General features: G+C 43.9%; 1 protein-coding gene across 1 annotated transcript; it reads left to right on the forward strand.

Moving 5' to 3' along the window:
- Nucleotides 1–2,255: 2,255 nt before the first annotated feature.
- CLDN11 (claudin 11) lies at nt 2,256–16,509 on the forward strand. Its single transcript, XM_028504529.2, has 3 exons — nt 2,256–2,720; nt 5,983–6,147; nt 15,230–16,509. The coding sequence occupies exons 1-3, from the start codon at nt 2,492–2,494 to the stop codon at nt 15,460–15,462; spliced, it is 627 nt and encodes a 208-aa protein (XP_028360330.1). The 5' UTR covers nt 2,256–2,491; the 3' UTR covers nt 15,463–16,509.
- The last annotated feature ends 4,062 nt before the right edge of the window (nt 16,510–20,571 follow it).

A 20,571-nucleotide genomic window follows, 5' to 3' on the forward strand; every position in this document is an offset into this window, starting at 1 on the left:
TAATATAATGAGAATGCCTTGGGCAACATCAGTGTAACCTGGCAGCCCAGGAACTGGAATGGGAGTGTATGAACAACCATGACTTCACTTTGGGGGCTGTAGACGTCACTGAGTGAGCATGTGTACTGTGCATTCAAAATGACTGAGAGAGTAGAGCAACAAATCTGCATCAAATTTTGTGTTAAGACTGAACATTCCTCTGAGGAAACTATTCAGATGATTCAGAAGTCTGCAGCTATGGATGGGCAGCTGGTGATTGGCAGCTTCATCACAACAATGTGCCCACTCATGCATCACGTCTCATGCAGAGTTTTTTTGGGAAACATCAAATCACCCAGGTGACTTAGTCCCTGTACAGTCCAGATTTGGCACCCTTCAACCTCTGGCCTTTCCCCAAACTAAAATGACCTTTGAAAGGGAAGAGATTTCAGACCATTGATGAGATTCAGGAAAATATGATGGGGCATCTAATGGCAATTGGGAGGACTTTGTGAGGCCCCAAGGTGCCTGCTTTGAAGGGGACTGAGGTGTCATTGTCGTATGTACAATGTTTCTTGCATCATCTTCAATAAATGCCTTTCCTTTTTCAGGTTACATGGCTAGATACTTTCTGGACAGACCTCCCCATAGTTTCCACAATCAAACTTGTATGAATACAGAAAGAACACAACAAAAGCAAGAGTTCTGAATCATCATATTATAATAACTCTAGCCTAGGTTTATTGAGCACTTACTGTGTGCCAGACATTGTTTTAAGCTCTGTATGTATATTAACTCAATCATCAAGAAACCTGTGAAGCAGGCACTATTTTTATTCCCATTTTTCAAATGAGAACATCAAGGCCCAGAAAGGTAAAAAGTAACTTGGTCCTGCAGCTAGTTAAGTAGTGGAACCAGGGTTTGAACCCAGGCACCCTGGCCTTCTTTCTTAACTGTTGTGCTCTCCTTGATATGTATGCAGGCTACACACATAGATATTGAATATTTGACACTCCATCACCTATCACAGAGCCTTTTCTTGTGCACTTGATTTCTTTGGGGTCCCCTCAGGGCCTGTCTTCCTTGGATGACATGATAGTTTGCCCTGACCACCAGTATTAGGGATAGCTGTGGGAAACCTCTGTACCTATGATTTAAGATTCATGTCTTAGAGTGTTGAGTAGGAAGGTTTTGTGCTCGATAGGGAGGGATAAGATAAGCCATTTGTTTCTGAGGGGGTTAAAATTCTTTAATATTATAAATACAGGCTAAGGAGGACTTCTCTACATGATGGAAAGATGCACATAACGGGTTTTCTTTGAATTACTGGATAGAAGGTAGGTTAACGTTGATGATGATGATGACTGCTTACATTTGTAGAGCACTCTGGGCCAGGCAGTGTTCTCAGGAGAGTGCAGACATTAACTTATTTACAGTGAGCCCAGAGGAGTCAGCCTAGCTTTCATGGTGTCAAAAATGGGACACATGAGCCCTTTATGAATTTTCAGGAAGTGGTAATCTTAGTGAGAGGGTGGGTGGTGAGCCATGGAATCTACTCCTTCCCAGCTGCGTGAAGTGAGCAACTCAACCTCTCTCATACTGATTCCTCAGGGGTATTGTGTCAATAATTATTCCTACTTCAAACGGTTTTTAGAAGAATTAGTTAATGAGATATTTTACGAGATAATACATGAATATAAATGCATGCACACAGTACATGACACAGCTGGGTAGATGAGTTGCAATTGTCGTTATCACCGTTATTACGGTCATGGACGCCTCCGATGATTTTCGACTAGAGAAAGGATCCTTTTCTTTCAACTTGTAGCTGTGGTATGCTGAATGCTTCCCGTCTGTGCCTTAGGGCAACTCCCAGCTCATCAGTTACAATCCAGTGGAGGAACTGCAGGGGACGCCCACGGGAGCACCAGGGTCCCTGCTCTCAGCCGGGAAGAAGCAGAAGAGGGATGGAGATGAGAGAGGCAGCAAGAGCAATACTTCTCAACAAAATAGAACTCGCGCCTGATGTGAGCCCTCTTGGCGCTCCGCATTTCTTGGACCTGGATAGAATTACGGTATTTTACTTTCCAACACGGACTGCGAGATGCTCGCGCGGCCAGGGGGTGTGATCGCCCCCTCCTTTACCCTGCTCCCCCACACGGCCCACACCGGACCCCGCCCTGCGATTGGCCGGCTGGCCGGGGGCTATCTCCCATTGGCGCTCGCTGCAGAGGCTTCGGGGTTTAAAGAGGGGGCGGGGGCTGGCTGCCCAGCCGCACTCCTGTCCGCGCGCCGTGCGCTGGTGCCCTTCCTAGCCGTGCCCCAGTCGCGCCGTCGGAGCTGGGCTCACAGCCTCTCCAGGCCTGACGCCGCCTCCAGCGTCCCGCAGCGGGCTGTCGCCAGCCAGCGGCTCGAGAGCGCGTGAGAGGGGCACCAGGGCAGGTGCGGTCCAGCCTGGGGCGCGGGCACAGCTAGTGAGTGAGGGGCGAGGCGCAGGGACACCAGGACAACGATGATGGTGGCCACGTGTCTGCAGGTAGTGGGCTTTGTCACGAGCTTCGTAGGCTGGATCGGCATCATCGTCACCACGTCCACCAATGACTGGGTGGTGACTTGCGGCTACACTATCCCTACATGCCGCAAGCTGGATGAACTGGGCTCCAAGGGGCTGTGGGCTGACTGCGTCATGGCCACCGGGCTATACCACTGCAAGCCCCTGGTGGACATCCTCATCCTGCCGGGTAAGGACCCCCGCCCAACAAGTGGCTGCTCCCAAACCCTTATCCCTGGGGCAGACAGGGAAGGGGGTAGTAGGCAAAACATTTTGAGCCCTTGAAGCCTGTTGGGCTTATTGTTGACACCATGAGTCTCACCTTTTTGTAGAAGAACTGAACCTCTCTTAGCCACAGCTTTCTTGTCTGGAATTTGGGAAGGTAGTGGTGGCCACTGGCAGAGTCACTCTAAGAAGTTAACGACTTAGACACATACTGGGATCCCAGCCCATGTGAATAACTGTCTCCGAGGCTGCCCCCTACTCCCGCTGTCAACGGACCAGAAGTAGTACTTGATCTCCTAGCCCTGCCTGCTCCCACAGGTGCCCTCCTTTCCCGTTAGACGCCATCCACACAGGCCAGGAGGGGAGAGAGAGATGCCAAGTGTTGCAGCGAGTTTCCCTGTCCTCGTGGGACGTGGGACAGGCGCGCCGTTCGGGCAAGTTAGGGCCCACCTAGCTCCACCAGGTTGGTTCCCGCAGGCCCCGGAGCCCGTCTTATTTCCCTCCCTGAGCCCCTGTTGTGGGGGCGTCTGTCTGCCCTGCCCAGCCTCCCCGCCCCTGTAGGAAGAACGGGCGTCCCTGGAGGGCGCCCCCCAGGGGTCGCCCCCTTCCGGCCAGCTGTGTCTCGGAATGGGTAAAGGAGGGAGTGACTGGCCTCCTACCCTCCCCCCTCCCCCGAGGCGACGGAGGCCAGGGGCCCATCCTCACTTGCAGCCGGGTTAAGAAGTCTGAGCATTAGTTCCAATTCATTTTTTAAACCTCAAACAAGTGGGATGACTGACGACGTCGCGGGAGCCCCTTCGGATTTTCTGCTCGGAACTTTGTCCTGCCACGCAGATATATCAGCCCTGGCCAATAGTGCACGATTGCCTTATGTCTCGCTAGCCTTTGTGGGCGTGCGCATTTGAACATAACGCATATGCCAGTATCCTTAACAAGCGATGTAACTCGGTGTGACCTAGCAGGCCGAGGCCTCCAGTCTGGCAGCCTGTCTCTGCGCTTCTTTCCCTCTCGGATGAGCTTTGCTGCTCCCGCTTTAAGCATCCCCTTAAGTGCCTCCTATTAGTCCCTGTAGTCTGAATCAACCCCCTCCCCCACTTCCTCCTTGCTGCCCTGGTATTTGGCCCTTATTCCCATCACAGCACACTTTGACTTGATTTTTGTTCATTGCTCATAAGCCCCTTGCCTACTGCACTTTGGAATTCCTGAAGATATAGGTGACCTCCTACTTTCTATGCATCCTCTCCTGGAACCAGAATCGCTCCTGGCACATAGTAGGTGTACACAATGTATGCCACTCCTGCATTCACAACCACTTTCTCCATTTTGTTCTTCTAGAATGGCAGTTCTTGGGAACCCAGGTGTGGACCCAGCTTCCCTTAGTGCTGGTGTTGGTAGACCTTGGTCAGACTTGGATCTGTGTTGGATCCTGTGCACAGGATCTGGGTCATCTGAACAGGTTACTAACCTCTAGGAACCCTGGTGGTCTTCTTTTAAAAGTTAAAATCAAACTAATCCCCTCTCTTTTAGGGTTATTTTGGGGGTTACACGAGATGAGAAATGTAAGTCTTTTGATAGAGGTAGATGCTCCAAAAAAAGGTAGTGATATTTTTTTGTTGAAAGCTAGGCAAGATATTTGTAGGAATCTTTGAAGCATAAAATTATTTCCTGCTTCCTTTCCCTGAAATTAAGTTTCCTAAGCATTCAGTGCTCAGTGGTTTATTTGCAAAGAACATAGGCTATCTGACAGAGGGAGCATGTTTTAGGGAGGGCCTACTCCTTCCTGCTCTCCCTGTCCTTTGCACTTCGGGTGGGAACAGGGAGAGATCTCAGTGTCCATGTTTTGGTTTCCAGATGTGGCCTTGACACCTAGCATGTGGACAGCCCACACCCTAAATTTCAGAACCTCAGTTTCTAGTTGACCGTCTCCCTTGTGTCAGCCCTGGCTCTCCTACAAGCTGGAGGGGCACAAGGCTGTGGTCAGAGGTCCTGCCCCAGACTTTCTATGGGTCCTCTCTGGAGATCTTCAAGTCAGTTGATACTTGGTTGACTGGCTACCTTTAATTCTGAAGAAGCTGGGATGGGCCGTCATCAGAAGAGTGCCTTGGTGGAGTCTGAATTCTAGCAGAGCGTACCTTGCTAAGAGACAGTGTTGCAGTTGCGTCTTGGAGCACAGATCAGGCTGGCCAGATTTGGTGTGAGGGTCCTGGCATGTGAGGCAGAAGCTGGGGCTCATTTTTGACCTTTTCATGAACTCTGCCCCCCTGAGGCCGTGCTACTAGCTCTAATTCAGTCTGAGTCCTCCTACCCCCCAAAAGAGTAATAAATACAACTTTTTTTTAGAGGAGGGAGAGTGTTTTAATGAGAAACAATACATTTAAGTTTGTCAGAGTCTCCCAGTAGATCAGACTTATTTTACATAAATATTGTAATATCATAACCTGTTTCTTAATAGAGTTGTTACCTGGCATTTCCTTTGACAGTATAAAGTTTTGGTAGTTTTGCTTCTCTCATATTATTCAACTTGGGTATTCCTTCATTTATAATTGTATATTTACATACACAGCAGGCACTGAGTTAACTAACTCCAGGTGTCTGCAGTCTAGGAATCCCTGGGGCTGGAGAGATGCCTTTCAAACAATGATAATGGAGTAGTAACACCAGTTAACCATAGCTATCCTTTTTAGAATGCTTAGCTTGTGCTAGGTACTATACCAAACACTGCATAAATTAACTAACTTAACCTTAGTTGAATTTGGTTAGAGAGATGCAGGTACTATTATTATTTGTACCCTATAGATGAGGAAAGTGACAAGGCACAGCAGTTTAATAACTTGCCCAAGGTCACACAGGTAGAGTGTGTCAACAGCAGGTTGGAACCAATAGCCCACCCATCACAGAAGGCTCCTTGGGAGGTTTGAGTTTTATTCTGAATCTTTCACAAGGTGATATAAAAATGTGATTGGACTCCTGGCCCCTTCATCCTTAAAACCTGGAGAAGTGGTCTAAACCCGGATCCCTGTTTAGTCTCTCTATCCCTCAACCTCCCTTTTTTGTCACTGAGTCACTTTAAACATTGAACATGTGACGTGATCATGGACAACAGTTAACACCTAAGTCCTGGAGTGGGCAAGCGGGAGGAAGGCCAGTGGCACGGAATTCCTGTGGGGCAGGGTGCACAGTCCAAGGGGACCCTTAGTCTAACCCACCTGTTTCTTTTTTGCTTCCAGGCTATGTGCAGGCCTGCCGAGCCCTGATGATTGCAGCCTCCGTCCTGGGCCTGCCGGCCATTCTCCTGCTGCTGACAGTTCTCCCCTGCATCCGAATGGGCCAAGAACCTGGCGTGGCCAAGTACAGGCGGGCCCAGCTGGCTGGGGTTATGCTCATTCTGCTGGGTAAGACAGCTTCCTATGTGGCCCCCGACTCTGAGTAAATGTGATGAATGTCAGATCTTGCTGTAGCTTCATCCAGTTCAAGAGATGCCTTGGCTTTTTCAGGGAAAACCAAGAATCCGCTATGGGATAGACCCCCCACAATGTGTATCCCTTTGAGTTTCACGGGCAGTTTATGCAGAGGGAGAAGCCATATCTGTGCGTGGTCAGGGAGGTCACTGAACATGAACATAAGTCAAGAAACAAAAGGCCAAAAAGGGAATGTGAGCGTAGGAAATACCTGAGGGAGAGACCAGAGGACAGGAAAGAGTTACACAGTGGCTCTTTTCTCAGGCTTCCCAGGTCCCATAGCAGGGTATAAAGCCAGAAAAACATATTTTTATCAGATGACTTTATGTATACTTAAGACTGAGAACTTCAGTTAATCTAGAAAGAAAGAATAGAGGGAGAGGAGAGCGATGGAAAAGAAAGATGCTAAGGATGGCAGATCACTAGGGGATGAGTCAACCCTTTATTCCGTAAGTATTCTCTGAACGTCTCCTGAGTGCCCGGCACCCCGGCTGACACTGGGGACATTGGAAAAACTGTCAGTCTCTGCCTTGAGTGTGCCCGGACATCTTGATAGTGTGTGGTATGTGCTCACCTTAAAAAGCTGCATACACTGTGCATGCACATGGGAGGCACCTCAGCCAGACCAGAGGAGTGTCCCAGAGCAGAGGATCCCAGTGATGAGTTCTGAGCGTTAGAGAGAAGGTGGTCAGGGCATGGACCGGAGGGAGGGACAGCCCTGGCCCAGGCAATGGCATATACTTGTTCAGTTTTTCTGATTACTCCAGCACACAGAGGGCTTGATTTAACCACCTCGGGAGGGTCTTTCTAGCTCCATGAACTTCAGTGATTTTATTTCTCTCTATTTTTTTCTTGAATGCCAATTCCACTAATACATTCTGAATCCTGATAGAAGGCACGAATTTTGAGGACTCTTGTTGTAAAGTGCACTGATACATCAGTGAGGAGAAACTGGTGTGGGTCGGATATAAAGTCAAATCCTCAAACTGGTATCAGACCACGTGCTTGAAGGGTGAGGGCAAGAGATCAGGGTTCTGTGTGGGCCATTGCTACTTAGTGACAGTCACCTACAGTAACACCAGTGAAGTGAGGGGACATGAGAGGTAGGGGCGCCATTTCACAAGATGACAAAGGAATGGAGGTTTTGGGGGGCTTGTGAAGACACAGAGAATTCAGAGGAGGAACCTGTGTGTGTGTGTGTACACATGTGTTAACAGGAGTGAAAAGACCAGAATACCACTGTAATTTCCCGAGAAGAACCTGGACATGGATGTTTTGGTTCCAGCCACAAAGAATGTGTGTGGGAGTGCCACATCAAACACACAATCACAGCATTAAGTGCCTTGTCTAACTCACTGGGCACTTTTGACAGTCAGATCTTTGGATCCGAATTTCCTTTCTAACAAGTAGACCAGAAAAAGCTGTACAAGTACATTGGTTTGTAGAATCCAGAAGACACCCATCTCATTCTAGACACTTGCCTGTGTTTGTGACTTTGCTCATATTCTCACAGAAGCTGCAGAAGGCTTTCTCTTTGGCTATGAGGGTGCAAAGCCAAGGTGTGTCTGCTGTTTTAGGGGTTCATCTTTAGAGACCCTGGCCTTCCATACAAGCATCACAGAATGCCCACAGGTAAGGGCACACATTAAAACCCCCACAAGACCAAACTCAAACCCTGTGGAAAATAAAGACGTAAAAGCAAAGCACATGTAGACACATTGGCATTTTTTAAAACCCCCTAAAAGTAGCCCAATTGCCCAGTTGAATAAGAAGGGTTATTTTAAAAAATAGCAACCAGTTGTTTGAAACTTGACTAGCTGAATTCAATACAGTTTTCTTTACCTTTTTTAAAGGGCTGGTGGACGTAGGCAGAATCGTAGGAAGGAAAGTGAGGTAAGGCTGGGTATCAGCCTGTTTGCTGCCTGGAATGAAATGGTGGAAGGGATGATGGAGGGGTGTTGAGTGACCGGAACCTGGGGGAGGCTGCACCTTTCTGGCCACTCTGCTAGGACTGGAGGGAGGGCACCACTCCTTGCCCTCCTGTAGCCTGGCATTTCCCGTGTTACCGGCTTCCTCTTTGATTGCCCCTGTCCGGATTTATTTCTCAGGGGGTGGCCACTTGCCTTTGGGTTAGATGTTATTTTGACTGGAACAAGCTAGCTCTGGAAATGTAAAGCTCATTGTCTCAAGTGTGGCACCTGCTGGTCTCCCCGAGGCCTTGTCTCCACGGAGCCGGGAGCTGAGTGCCTTGTTTTCCCTGCTGGCAGAGGGTGGGAGGAGCCAGAGGGAGTGAAGGGCCCCTTTGTGTGGCTCTGGACTGGCTTCTGTCGCTTTCCCTCTCCGCTTTCTCTCTCTGGGAGAAGCCAGTGCTGGGCTCATGCTGCGGTCTGGGGGCCACCAGTGGTGCCCCAGCTGAGGCGTGGTCTGTGACCAAAGGGGACCAGGCAACATGGGGCTTTGGGAGTCTAGGAACTGGAAACAGTGTCAGAGTTAATCTTAGTATGGGAACTGTAAACACGGTTAATTAAAATCCATTCTTTCTGGCCCTGAAAATCTTTAATTATTTTTCCCAAAGCTTAAAACCATGTTGTCTGTTGTACAACAGCTTTGTTTCTCAGCGGTCTAAGTTTAAGGGTGTGAGGATTTGGTTCCTGTTGTGGGGGAAGGAGTGGAGGCCCGAGGCTGTGGGCTTCTTAAGCCAGATGAGTAGCTCAGGGAGCAGCAGGCCCCTCAGATCGGAATGGATCTGAGGCGAATCTAATCTGTGGCTTTTCACAAGCCCCTGCTGAGGCAGGAGGTGGCTGTGCTTTATCTTAACGTTTGGAGTCAGACCAACTGTACTGAGTCTCAGATTTACCACTTTCCAGCTGTGTGAACTGGGGCAGTTAACTTAATGCCTCTGAGCCTCTATATAAAATGGGAGCAGCAATGCTTTCTGAAATTGGTAAGAATAGTAAAATGACGTAAGTTTTTTAGTAGGGTGTTGGCACATAATACCTGCTCAACAGCTGGTTGCCATTGTTATTGCTGTGGTTGGTTAGAGGAACCAGAGGGCTAACTCATGGGGCTGTTGGGCGTTCTTTTGATCATGTCTCATTTTTGCAGGGTACTCTCCACGTGTGGCCCTAGTAAGGAGAGACCATGGTCTGTTCCTGGAAATACTAGGTCGTAGCCTGTGCTAATGGAAATAGTTCTTTTGTTTACTTTGTAGAAACGAGAGTGTAGGGATCCAAAGTTGGAGTTTTTTTTGCTTATTACATTATAAAAAGCTGCCTTAAGTTACCAAACTGAAAGTGCTCAAGTTTAGTTCTGATTCAGTCTAATATTTATCTCACTATAAGTTAGAAAGCACTTGATTCAGGTGAGTCTTAGAGAGATGGGATAGGAATGGAAGGAAAGGAGATGTATTTTCTTTCTTTCTTTTTTTTTTTTAAAGATTTTATTTATTTATTTTTAGAGAGGGGAGGGAGGGAGAAAGAGAGAGAGAGAAACATCAATGTGCGGTTGCTGGGGGCCATGGCCTGCAACCCAGGAATGTACCCTGACTGGGAATTGAACCTGTGACACTTCGGTTTGTAGCCTGCGCTCAATCCACTGAGCTGCGCCAGCCAGGGCTTGTATTTTCTTTCTTAATGGAAACCTTTTATCTTCTCTCCTCCTTTTAAAAACTGGTCCCAGGAATCCTATTTGTGTTAGAAAAAAGTTGTTTTAACTAGGAACTTACAGGCTCACACTGAAACTGCAGTGAAACAAACGACCTGTGCAAATGTGGGACACGTCGTGCACGGAATTGGTCGTCTCGCAGGAGTGGGAATCCTCGGGTGTTGCTTCTTAATTGTGGGGTCTTAAGAGAACTGTTAGAGCAATTCTTCCTCCAAACTCATTATCTTTATAGAGACAAGTCCCTAATGCAAATCAAATTTCATACGAGTAATGGAAAGGATGTGGTGTCTTAGTATGGGTGTGGCTTAGAATGACCTTATCAGTAAAATTGGAGGAATTACGGGTAACTGCTTTGTGAGGTCTCTCCTGTCTCTGAGTTCTGTGATCTTTAAAAAAAGTCAACAAATAACCATGAGGCTGGCTTTGAAAAATGGTTATAGGAAAAGAAAACGATACTGATGTATGGAATAGAAATAAAGGGGAAAGTGCTGAAAGCAGGCCAGGAAAATGATATACTCAAATATTCCATCAACTTGATGATTGTTGTAAAAATTAGATGTTCATAAAAGTCTGCGTAAGAGGGATATGTCTTTTGGCAACTATGCTTTCTTAAGTCAAAATTTAGAGAATGATAAATAAAAAAAGAAAAACAAAAAATTTTCTAGTGTCAAGTTGTGAGGAAACATCAGATAAATATGACTCCAACCAAGAGCTTTTCAGAAAAGCTGTCTGGTTGCCTTGAGTTAACTAGCATCTTTGTGAAGAGCTGACGCTGGTTGCCATATTGATCATGTGTAATAACAGAATTGGTTGTAGAAGACAATGTTCAATACATTGTAAAAGGTTAACTGGAGGGGGATTTTTAAAAAGCTTTTATTATGGAAAACTTCAAACATACACAAAGTAGAAAGAGTAGTCTATGAACCCCCATGAACCCAAACTCATCCTCAATACTGGTCCGATCACGGCCAACCTGCTTCATCTCTGTACTTCCCCTTTTCTTCCAGCCCCCAGATTTTTTGGAAGCAAATATCAATAATATGAGGGAAGATTTTTTCCAGTGTTACTGATATAAGTCAGATTGATTTAAGTGATTTTAACGAGAATATTGCTTTGTGTCAGAAATGATGCGTTGGAAAGTCCTTTCAGCGCTTCATTCTGCAAGAGAACGCCTGAGAACAGAGGCGCCCGTGGAGGAGGGCAGAAGTGGCAGGGTCTGGCCCTCTTCTGTCTTTCTGGGCCTCTTTGTCTGTCTGTCCCTCTCTCTATGGCTTTCTTTCTAAGTTGTTACCTCCAAACACACCTGTACTGATTTCATTTAGCTTCATCACATCTGTTGGTCGCCTAATTCCTAAAGGGATTAAAAATACACTTACATTTCATCGCTCTAAAGTTGCCTTTCCAAATGTTTTAGGTGTTTGGCTACATGAAGATCATTGCTAACTGTTAATAATGATACATTCTGTCAGTTAAAGAACACATAGTTTCACACTATTTGAGACTTATCAAGAGAGGCAAACATTTTTGTTTAATGAAGAGCAATGCATTTTACCTGTAGAGGACCAAGTCCAGATGAATCTTTATCTACATAGTGAAGCCTTTTCTCCCTTCTCTCCTTCTTTTGTTTTTGAAGCTAAGAATATCTCCAATGTTCGCTTGGCATTCCCCTCACAAATGGCAGATTTTATCCCCTTGTGCAGTAAACTATTGCACTTTCTGAAATTATAAAGAGAAACAGACTGAAAAATTCATGTTAAAACTTCCCTGTCCTGTTTTTAGATACTTAATTTAAAAACAAGGTCTCTTGACATGAAAGAAAAACAATGAAAATCCCCTTTGTCTTTCTTCAATTTCCTTTACCTTATACATAACTGACATTTTAAGAAAACCATTAAAAAAATTTCCTTAGATAATAAAGACCATTATAAACTGCTCCTTCCTCTGTGTGTGTGTGTGTGTGTGTGTATGTGTGTGTGTTCAAACAGAAATAAATCTAGCAGGTCTTATATGTCTTTAAGAAAGCTAAAAATCATTGCCAGTTCTATTAGTTCACATCATTTAGTTATGATTTGACTTCGATTTTGAACTTTATTGATTAAAACATATCCTCCTTTCCCTTCAAACCACTTCTGAAATTGAATAAATTTTCCCTTTTCAGTTTGTAAACATCCTTCATTGTGAGTTCAGTGGGAGGTCACTGTTTCCAGTGAACCTCTCATTTCCTTTCATGTTGCGTGGCGGTCTGTCATCTCTCAGTGGTTTTGATGTGGTTCATCTTTGAGAGCCACAGGAATTCCACCCAGAGTTCATTTATCTGCTGGGAAATAAAAAGCTTGCTGGTGCTCATTTGCCTTGTTTTGCCTGGATTATAAAAGAAGGCAATCTGTAATGAGGTAAATCGTGAGCTTGTAACTTTAAGTGTGTTAAAGTCGCATAGTAAGGTATCATGATTTTGGAAGTTAGTTTTGGTGTGTACGAAGTGAAAAGTAGAATCGAGACTGCCTCTCATTCGCTAGTCTGTCTGTCCATCCATTCACCCATTCACTCATCCACTCCTGTAGGTTCTTTATTTAAATGTTTAGACATTTTTTTTTCTGATTTTTCCTTTTTCTAATGAATTGTATTGGAATAAAATCTAACAAAATCCCTGAAACTCTCAAAATCAAGATCGGTGAATTCTTTTGGAATATTTATTGAACCTGATTCTTTCCCTATATGAAAATAACCTTGTTTTATTAGTTTGCTTAGAAAGAGGGGAAGAATTAAGTGAAATTAGAGGTAATTTATAATCTTACTCTATAAAACCTAAACCATATCTGAAAGTTAAGTGAGGTTTACATGAAATATGGGCAATGCCTATGTGCGTGTGTGTGTGTATTTAAATGCAAACAATAAAAAATATATAAATTTAACTATGAGTTGTTTGAAAACCAGTTAACTATTTATTAGGAAATATTGATTGGATTGAATGAAATCAGTTGTTTGGGAATCAAATCCTTTCTTCCTATGGAATTCAGCTTTACACTCCCCACCTTTTCCCTCTAATCGGGCTGGAGTGTTTGGAAGCTCCTATGTTACTGTTTTTGCCCATAGTGATAAATTCTCACTTTTGGAGTCTAGGGGTTTGTAGCTGAATTGTGCATTAATACAAAAACTCAAGAGCAGTTCTCTTTGGCTGAAACACTCTAGGAGAGGATTCTGTCCCTTGTCCTGATGAAGAAAAAGGTTTTCCTCTGTGCCTTGCTGTGTGTATGGCTGTGACAATAACCAAGCAGTTCCCCAAGAGTGCCAGATCTGGAAACTGCAGCCAGATGAGTAGGAAGAAAAAGACTTCTCCCTGTATCTCAGGGGTTTAAAGCCCTGGACTGGAAAGGAAGATTTGATTAGCATGGGTCCTCTTAAGAACATTCTATTCACGGTACCTTATACAAAAATATTACAAAAGCTGGCATGATTGTGCTTACCTTTTAGGAAAAATGCATCCATTAACATATGGATAGATATGAGCTTCTTAGATAGTTTATATAAACTCCTTAAAATATGTGAATAGTTCACAATTAATGGAGTGAACTTAGACTGTTAGAGAGCCAAGTTTAGCAATTCAAACCCAAATTTACTTTCTCCCTCTGACTTCTACTTGGGATCTATACCTTTAAAGGATAGAAATCACATCTCTTTAGGTTTGTCTAAGCCCAGCTTGTGGGGTGCACTTAATCTGTTGCCAACAAAGACCCGTGTTACAAGCTACACGACAGGAAATGAGACAGTTCTTTGAAAATGGAGAAGATTTAAAACTTTTCTTTAGTTTAGAGTTAATGTGTGGGGCTGTTAGAATTGAGTGCTTATGCTAAAGGAAAATTATATTTCTTCTCTGTGGGTAGAGAGGTGAGTTAGTAAATCACTCAGTATGAGTAGAAACCAGAAGCTCGCTGAGTTGAAAGTGACCAGGGTACCCCAGGCAGCAAACATTGCAATGCCTGTCTTGAATTCATTGAATGCTTTATGACTAACCGTTGAAAGCATCATCATCATCATCATCATTGTCATCATCATCATCATCATCATCATCACTATTATTATCATTATTTTGATCTGTCAACTTTAACATGCCATCCTAACTGAAAGCTTTAACTAAAATTTCTGTCCTGTGTGTAGTCTGTGAGCATCTAGATGATAAGGAAGGAAGCTATGGGGTTATTTTGTCCAGGACTGTGTTGTTCAGTACAGTAGCCACTAGCCACATGGGGGCATTTACATGGAAATTAATCAAAATTCAGAATTTGGTTTTTCAGTTTCCTTAGCTTCATGAGAAATGTTCAATAGCCTGTGTAGCTTGTGGCCATCCCATTTGGCAGTGCAGGTCTAGAGGTTAAAAAAAATTTTAAGTCTCTGTAGGCTGCTGCCTGCCCTTGTTTTACTACTTTCTTTAGGAGGAGGGAAAAAACTAAATGGTATAGAGGTGATTTCTGTCATTAAAATCTAAGCCGAATCTGTAAGTTAGACTGGTTGGTGCAAGACTGTAAGTTTTTACCATTCTGATTCATCACAACAAATGTCATTACCATAAAATCCCTCAATGGGTGAACTCTTGCTCCAAGGACTGTTGTTCATTTGTATGTTGAGATTTTTGTGATTGTGAACAGCATAACACAAACTCAAACTCCTGGCAGATATGACACTGATGCCTACCAACCATTCACCACAGTAAGAGAATGTTCACAGCTGCCTTACGTCTTTGTACTGTGAGTTGACTAAACTGAAAAAATAGAGTGGGAAATTGAAGCAGGCACTATCCTGTGTCCCATTCCTGAGTAAGTCAGGTCACTCAGTCATTCCACTGGGGTACACTGACCACCTACTATGTGCCTCATACTGAGCCAGATACTAACTTTATGAAGATAAGACATGGTCCTTGCCGTCTAGGAACTCAGAACTTGGAATGGAAAATAAACATGTAAAGAGGTAATTATAAGATAATTGGGTAAGTATAATAAAAGAGTTATAACTACTGATATTTAAAGTCAAGATATATATTTATATAATACATGTAAGCAAATACAAATACAGTATTTTAGACTTGTGATTTAGTACTAGGTTTTTACATTGGAGTTCTTTGTCTCTCACCCGCTGAAAAAATAAGGATGTGGCAGTTTGATACCACCTTTCGATTCGCTTGTTCTGTAGATGCAAACCTTTAGGTTCAGCCTGTGGAGGGAGCCGAGCTGTGTGACTCCAGTATGTTGGGGTTGGTTGGAAGCCAGAGATGTGTGTATGAGGACTGAAGGGTGGGCTGCCCGCGGTACTTGGTGTGTGATGGAAGTGACCAGTCACAGCCTTCTCCATGTCTCCCCAGCTCTCTGTGCCATTGTCGCCACCATCTGGTTCCCTGTGTGCGCCCACCGTGAGACCACCATCGTGAGCTTCGGCTACTCCCTGTATGCGGGCTGGATCGGAGCCGTGCTCTGCCTTGTGGGTGGCTGTGTCATCGTCTGCTGCGCTGGAGATGCCCAGGCGTTTGGGGAAAACCGCTTCTACTACTCTTCGGGCTCCAGCTCCCCCACTCATGCCAAGAGCGCCCATGTATAAGACAGCTGCCAGCCTGCCAGCCACGGAGGTGCTGTGGATGCTGGGCCTGTGGCCCTAGGTTCACTGCCCTAGTTGGGGAAACCCCTCCTCTGTCAGGCTCCAAAGCCAAAGGTCTAGAATAGCATCCTCTCTGGCATTTTGTAGTCTTAATACCCGCCCCCCCAACCCCAAATCCCGTTTTGTTGCCTTAAAATAAATCTTCAGCAGCTCAGATAATGCCCACATGTTTTTCTCATGGTTTTGCCCACTATTACCTCTTGGGCGTTCTTTTGTTATCCATAAAAGTTATACATTTACATTTTTTTCTCTCTCTGTCTTTAAATTTTAATTATCTTGCAAACATTGCTGAGTTGGGCGTGGGGGAGAGAAATAAAAGACACTTTGCAAACTGTTGTTACAGATGACAATGGGAGCCTCATAAAGATGCCTCTCTGTTCCCTCCCTCCCCTGCGGCTCCGAGGTCATTTAGTTATAAGCTAGAAAGATAGAACTGGGGACATGGGGCGGGGGAGGTGGGGGAGTCCCTGAACTTCCCTCCCATGGGAAAGTCTTTTGTAAGTTGAGGGCAGGGGGGTGGGGATTTTTTTTTTTTTAGTTTGTGATTTCACATTTACCTGTACATACTTTTTCAAGATTGATCATTTTTATAACCACGGTTTTCCTGAGATTCTCAATGTAGTATGAAGGAAAGAAACCAAATAGACTTTCATTATGTGATACATGATAGCGCAAGTGAGTATAACTCTAACTGGCATTCCACACCATGTTTTTGGTTTCTAGTTTGTGTGATGTAGTTTTTAGTTCTACACATGCATATGCTTCAACTTCACATACTTCAAAGCTATTTTTTCCTCTCTCTGTTTCCATTCTGTTAGCCACCTTGAAGCGATTCTTGTTTAACATCAATTGTACTGTTGAATTTGGCTTTACGGGTGTGAACTCTGACGGTGAGTCAGTATCTGAGACCCCAAGCTCTCCAAACCTCGATGGTGCCTTTTGTTTCTGAAGTGAAATCTGTGCAATAAAATAACAGACTGTCTGCAAAACTGGCCTTTAATGTTCTGTTGTATCCAGAGGTACCACATACTGATTTTAAACAATTTCAATAGTCTCTAGTAATTTATAGGGACCCCGATCAGTGATCCCTAGAACAAGAACAAGTCATTCTGCACTGCCCTGAATAATTAAAAAGTTGTATTTTATTCACTATATTGTGGTGGTAATGTGTGGTCATAAAAGGGTAGCCTGGATGCTCTCCAGGTTTCTTAAGGGCATTAGTGGCGTCTTTAAGTTACATATAAATGGGCAAAAATCAGAAACTGAATGCCATGCATTATACAGTTAAGCTTTTTAAATCTGCTTTGAACACTTAGTAAAGGAACTGGGTAGGTGTAAAAGGAAGTATAAAACAAACCTATTTTATTGGATCTTTAGGTAATAATATTTAAATATATTTTGTTCATTGATGTTTGGAAATTTTGGACAAAGACAGACACATTGAGTTGATTTTTGTTTTCTATTCCAGAAATGCTGACCAGTTACGATTCTGCTATAGAAAAACAGATTACAACCTATTTTGGTAGTATTTTTCCAACAATACTAATTTCATTAGCTGATGGTATGATCATCAGCAAACATTTCCTCTTTGGAAATATCCACTTGGGCTAGTCATTTTTGTAGATATTTGTGTACATTAGGAGATTATTACCTGGTGGAAACTATTTCTGAATTACTTATGCAGAAAAGACAATCTTTATGTTGACCAAAATATTTGCTCGTCATGATAGTTTTTGTAAGGACACAAGCCATGTGATTATATTGGAGGATGGTCCCTAATGCAGAAACTCATCATTGTGACCACGAGTGGAGCCAACGGCACTGGGTGGACGTGTAAAGTTTTGGATCCCCACGGCCCCTCTCCTTTCAACCACCAGCTTGAAGCAGAAGCATCAAGTCCTTTTCTTCTCTGCTTGTGATGGATGTCCCCACCCACTCACCTCCTTCCCTGACGCTGCTGCTTACTTTCTCATGGGAGGATGTGTGCTATGTGAGCCCCACTTTTTCCTGTAGCAGAGAAATCTCCCTAGCTGACCACATTAAGGAATTCCATTTTGTAGGTCATAACTCAGTGTGGGGGAGGTAGGGAAGGGGAGCTGCTGCACTAGGACAGCACTATTCAGTAGAAATATACCAGGAGCCACAGATGTTATTTAACAATTTTTAAGGAGCTACCTTAAGAAAGCTAAAAATAAATAAATGATACTAACTTTAATATATTGTACTTAATCCAACATCTAAACTATTATATTAATATGTAAACAATTATTGGTGAGATATGTTACATCTTTCTTTTTTTATTAAGTCTTTGGATTCCAGTGTATATTTGACCCTCATGGGACATCTCAAGTGTGCTAGCCACTCCCTCAGTGCTCAGGGGCCACACGGGGCTAGCGGCTATTGGATCGGACAGCCCAGTGTAGAAAAACAAGTCTGCCTCAGTACTGTCAAGAGCTATTCAGCCTTGCCGATTTATTTGTTCTCATTAGAGTTCCATTAGAACCTGTCAATTACAGTGTCAGTAATTGTCACCCAGGGGAAGAGAATGGCCCCAACCACAGGTAAAATGGCAGACCGGAAGTGCTCTACCTGAGTAACTGGGAAAGGGAAATTCATGCTCTTGAACCCTGTTGTGCCAGGAACTTTACACCTTTAATTACCTCCACAGTCCCCATTGTATAGGTGAGGAAAATGAGACTCAGAGAGTTTAGATTGTCAAGGTCAGATAGCCACGGTAAAGAACTACAATTGGATTTCAGTCTATATAACTCTAAAGCCCCAAATTAAGAATTACTACTGAGAAGACAGGCAAAATGCAGATTCAATGTCTGGGTGGGGACCCCAAATCTGCATTGTATTGCACACCCTCGGATTCTGATGAGGTGGTCCCCACGCCACACTGAGAAACTGAAGGAAAAGGCTTCTTTCTCATGCCTTTTGAGCACATGGGGGGAGCTCAGCCAGTTCCCATTTTGTCCCTCTTCGATGGTCCTGAGGGGAGATGACTTTGAGACTTACATCCAGCTTCCCCCCACTGTTTGGCCTATTCTGGAGGGACCACATACAGGGGAATCTTAGGTTTGAAATGAACCAGTTTAGATCATGCTTTCCAAGAATATGATATACACCAAATTAGAGAAAGACCATTTCAAGGAAATCTCTGAATCTAGGCATGCCAATTCCAAGACAGCAACAAAGAAAAAGAAGATTGTGTACTTAAGAACACAAGTTGTGTATTTGTGATGGATTGATGGTTTGGGGTAATAGCAGAACAAAGTTTGGTTGTGTCTTGCCCTGTGTGCGTGTTTTTTCTTTCGTTTCAAACTTGCGTGTCAGTGTTTCTCTATACAATGTACACAATGTGAACTGCAGCATCTTAAACTTTTGGCAGGACATTCATGCTCATGACCTCACATGCTGGAGGACAGGGAGGCCACTGTGGGGCTGGCCCCGGGGAGAAGCAGCATGAGTGTTGCCATTGAGATGTCCCCACAAAAGAGTGTGTGACAGCCAGATGTGCAGCCTGATGGAGACTGAGCCAGAATTGTGGGTGGAACATCGGCACCTGCTGCTTGTGGCTTGAATGGCAGCTCTTGAGGAATCTATATTTCTCTACCTCGACACAGAGTCCGAGAGCTCCGGCTTTGTGGCCCTGTGGCTGGGGGAGGGGACGGAGACGGAGGCACTTGTCACTGCTCCATGCTCCATTGTTGAAATGGAAAATGTGGAAATGTCCAGCCAGTCATTTTCGACCTTTTCTTCTCGTGGCACACATAAACTAATTGATTAAATTGTGCGGCACACCAAAAAATGTATTTTTTTGCTGAGAAAAAAATAAGTATAATTTTGATTTATTCACATCAGACTCCTATTGTTGTGTCAGCTGTTGTCATTTTTAAATTTGATAGTCTAAGGGAAAGAGTTCAATATCCCTGACTAAATAGTCAGGTATTGCATGTTTTAAAAATATCTGCGGCACACCGGTGTGCCATGGCACACTGGTTGAAAATTGCTGTGTGAAGCCACTTCTAAAGGATTGTGGAAGGTAAGAATTGCTTATGCTTCATATCAAAATTACCTTCCAAATAACAAGAGGCACCTGTTACCACAGCCTGGTGCTTTCTTTAATTAAAGCAGTTATTTCTCTTGTGCCCAGTTACGTACAGCTTTGCTTTCCAAATTGCAAAGTGCATACAGATCACCTGGGGATCTTGTTAAAATGCAGATTCTGCTCCAGCAGGTCTGGGGGTCTGCATTTCTAACAAGCTCTCAGGGGATGCTGATGCTGTTGACCTAGCCTCACACCTGGAGAGCTACAGAAAATTTGAACACTGTAGAAAAATACAAACAAGAAAATAAAAATCAGCCATTGTTTCATCTTTAGAGTGATTTCTTTCATCCATATTCTTGGTCTTCATTTTATTTTAAAACAAAAAACACTAACACACTCTACATATAGCTCTGTAACCTTTAAAGACTTAATACATGGAGAACATTTTCTGTCTCATGAAGTACTTTTCAAAAACAACATTTTTAATAACCATAGAATCTTCTATTGTTTGAATGTGCCATCATTTACTCAAGGAGTTCCCAAGAATATCGTGGTCATCCTGATTCCTTTTTAATTTTTTTCTAAGAAATTTTGCCATGAACATTGTTGTAGGGTAAATCTTTGCACATACATATGATACTCTCTTTAAGGTAAATTCCTAGAAAGGAATTGTTGGATTGCATATTCCAGAAGTGTTTTTATTGTTTTTCTGGGGTGGGGGGTGCCTAGCTTCCTCCAGCTCTTATAATAGAATGCAGTATGTCGGTTTTATATGCTGTTCTTTTAAAATTACTTGCAGTATTTAAAATTTCAGTTATGTTCATAGAAAATTATATAAGAAAGTACTTGTAACAACAGTTAATAAAAATTTTCAGAGGTATTTATGATAGGAGAAAAGACGTGAAGAGGGAAGGCTAGGTAGGGTCTGAAGTTCAGCCTGCCATACCTCACAACTCTGTTTCAGTTGATGCTGGTCAAGAAGGATCCAAGCAGGAGCATTT

This window comes from Phyllostomus discolor, chromosome 2, assembly GCF_004126475.2.
Source record: "Phyllostomus discolor isolate MPI-MPIP mPhyDis1 chromosome 2, mPhyDis1.pri.v3, whole genome shotgun sequence".
In the NCBI taxonomy this organism is placed as follows: Eukaryota; Metazoa; Chordata; class Mammalia; order Chiroptera; family Phyllostomidae; genus Phyllostomus; species Phyllostomus discolor.

What these genes read in the sequence shown, in the direction of transcription:
- CLDN11 (XM_028504529.2), top strand. Translation starts at nt 2,492, where the DNA reads ATGATGGTGGCCACGTGTCTGCAGGTAGTGGGCTTTGTCACGAGCTTC. An exon ending in GGACATCCTCATCCTGCCGG is followed by an intron (nt 2,721 to 5,982) that starts GTAAGGACCCCC and finishes TTTTGCTTCCAG; the next exon opens with GCTATGTGCAGGCCTGCCGA. An exon ending in GGTTATGCTCATTCTGCTGG is followed by an intron (nt 6,148 to 15,229) that starts GTAAGACAGCTT and finishes ATGTCTCCCCAG; the next exon opens with CTCTCTGTGCCATTGTCGCC.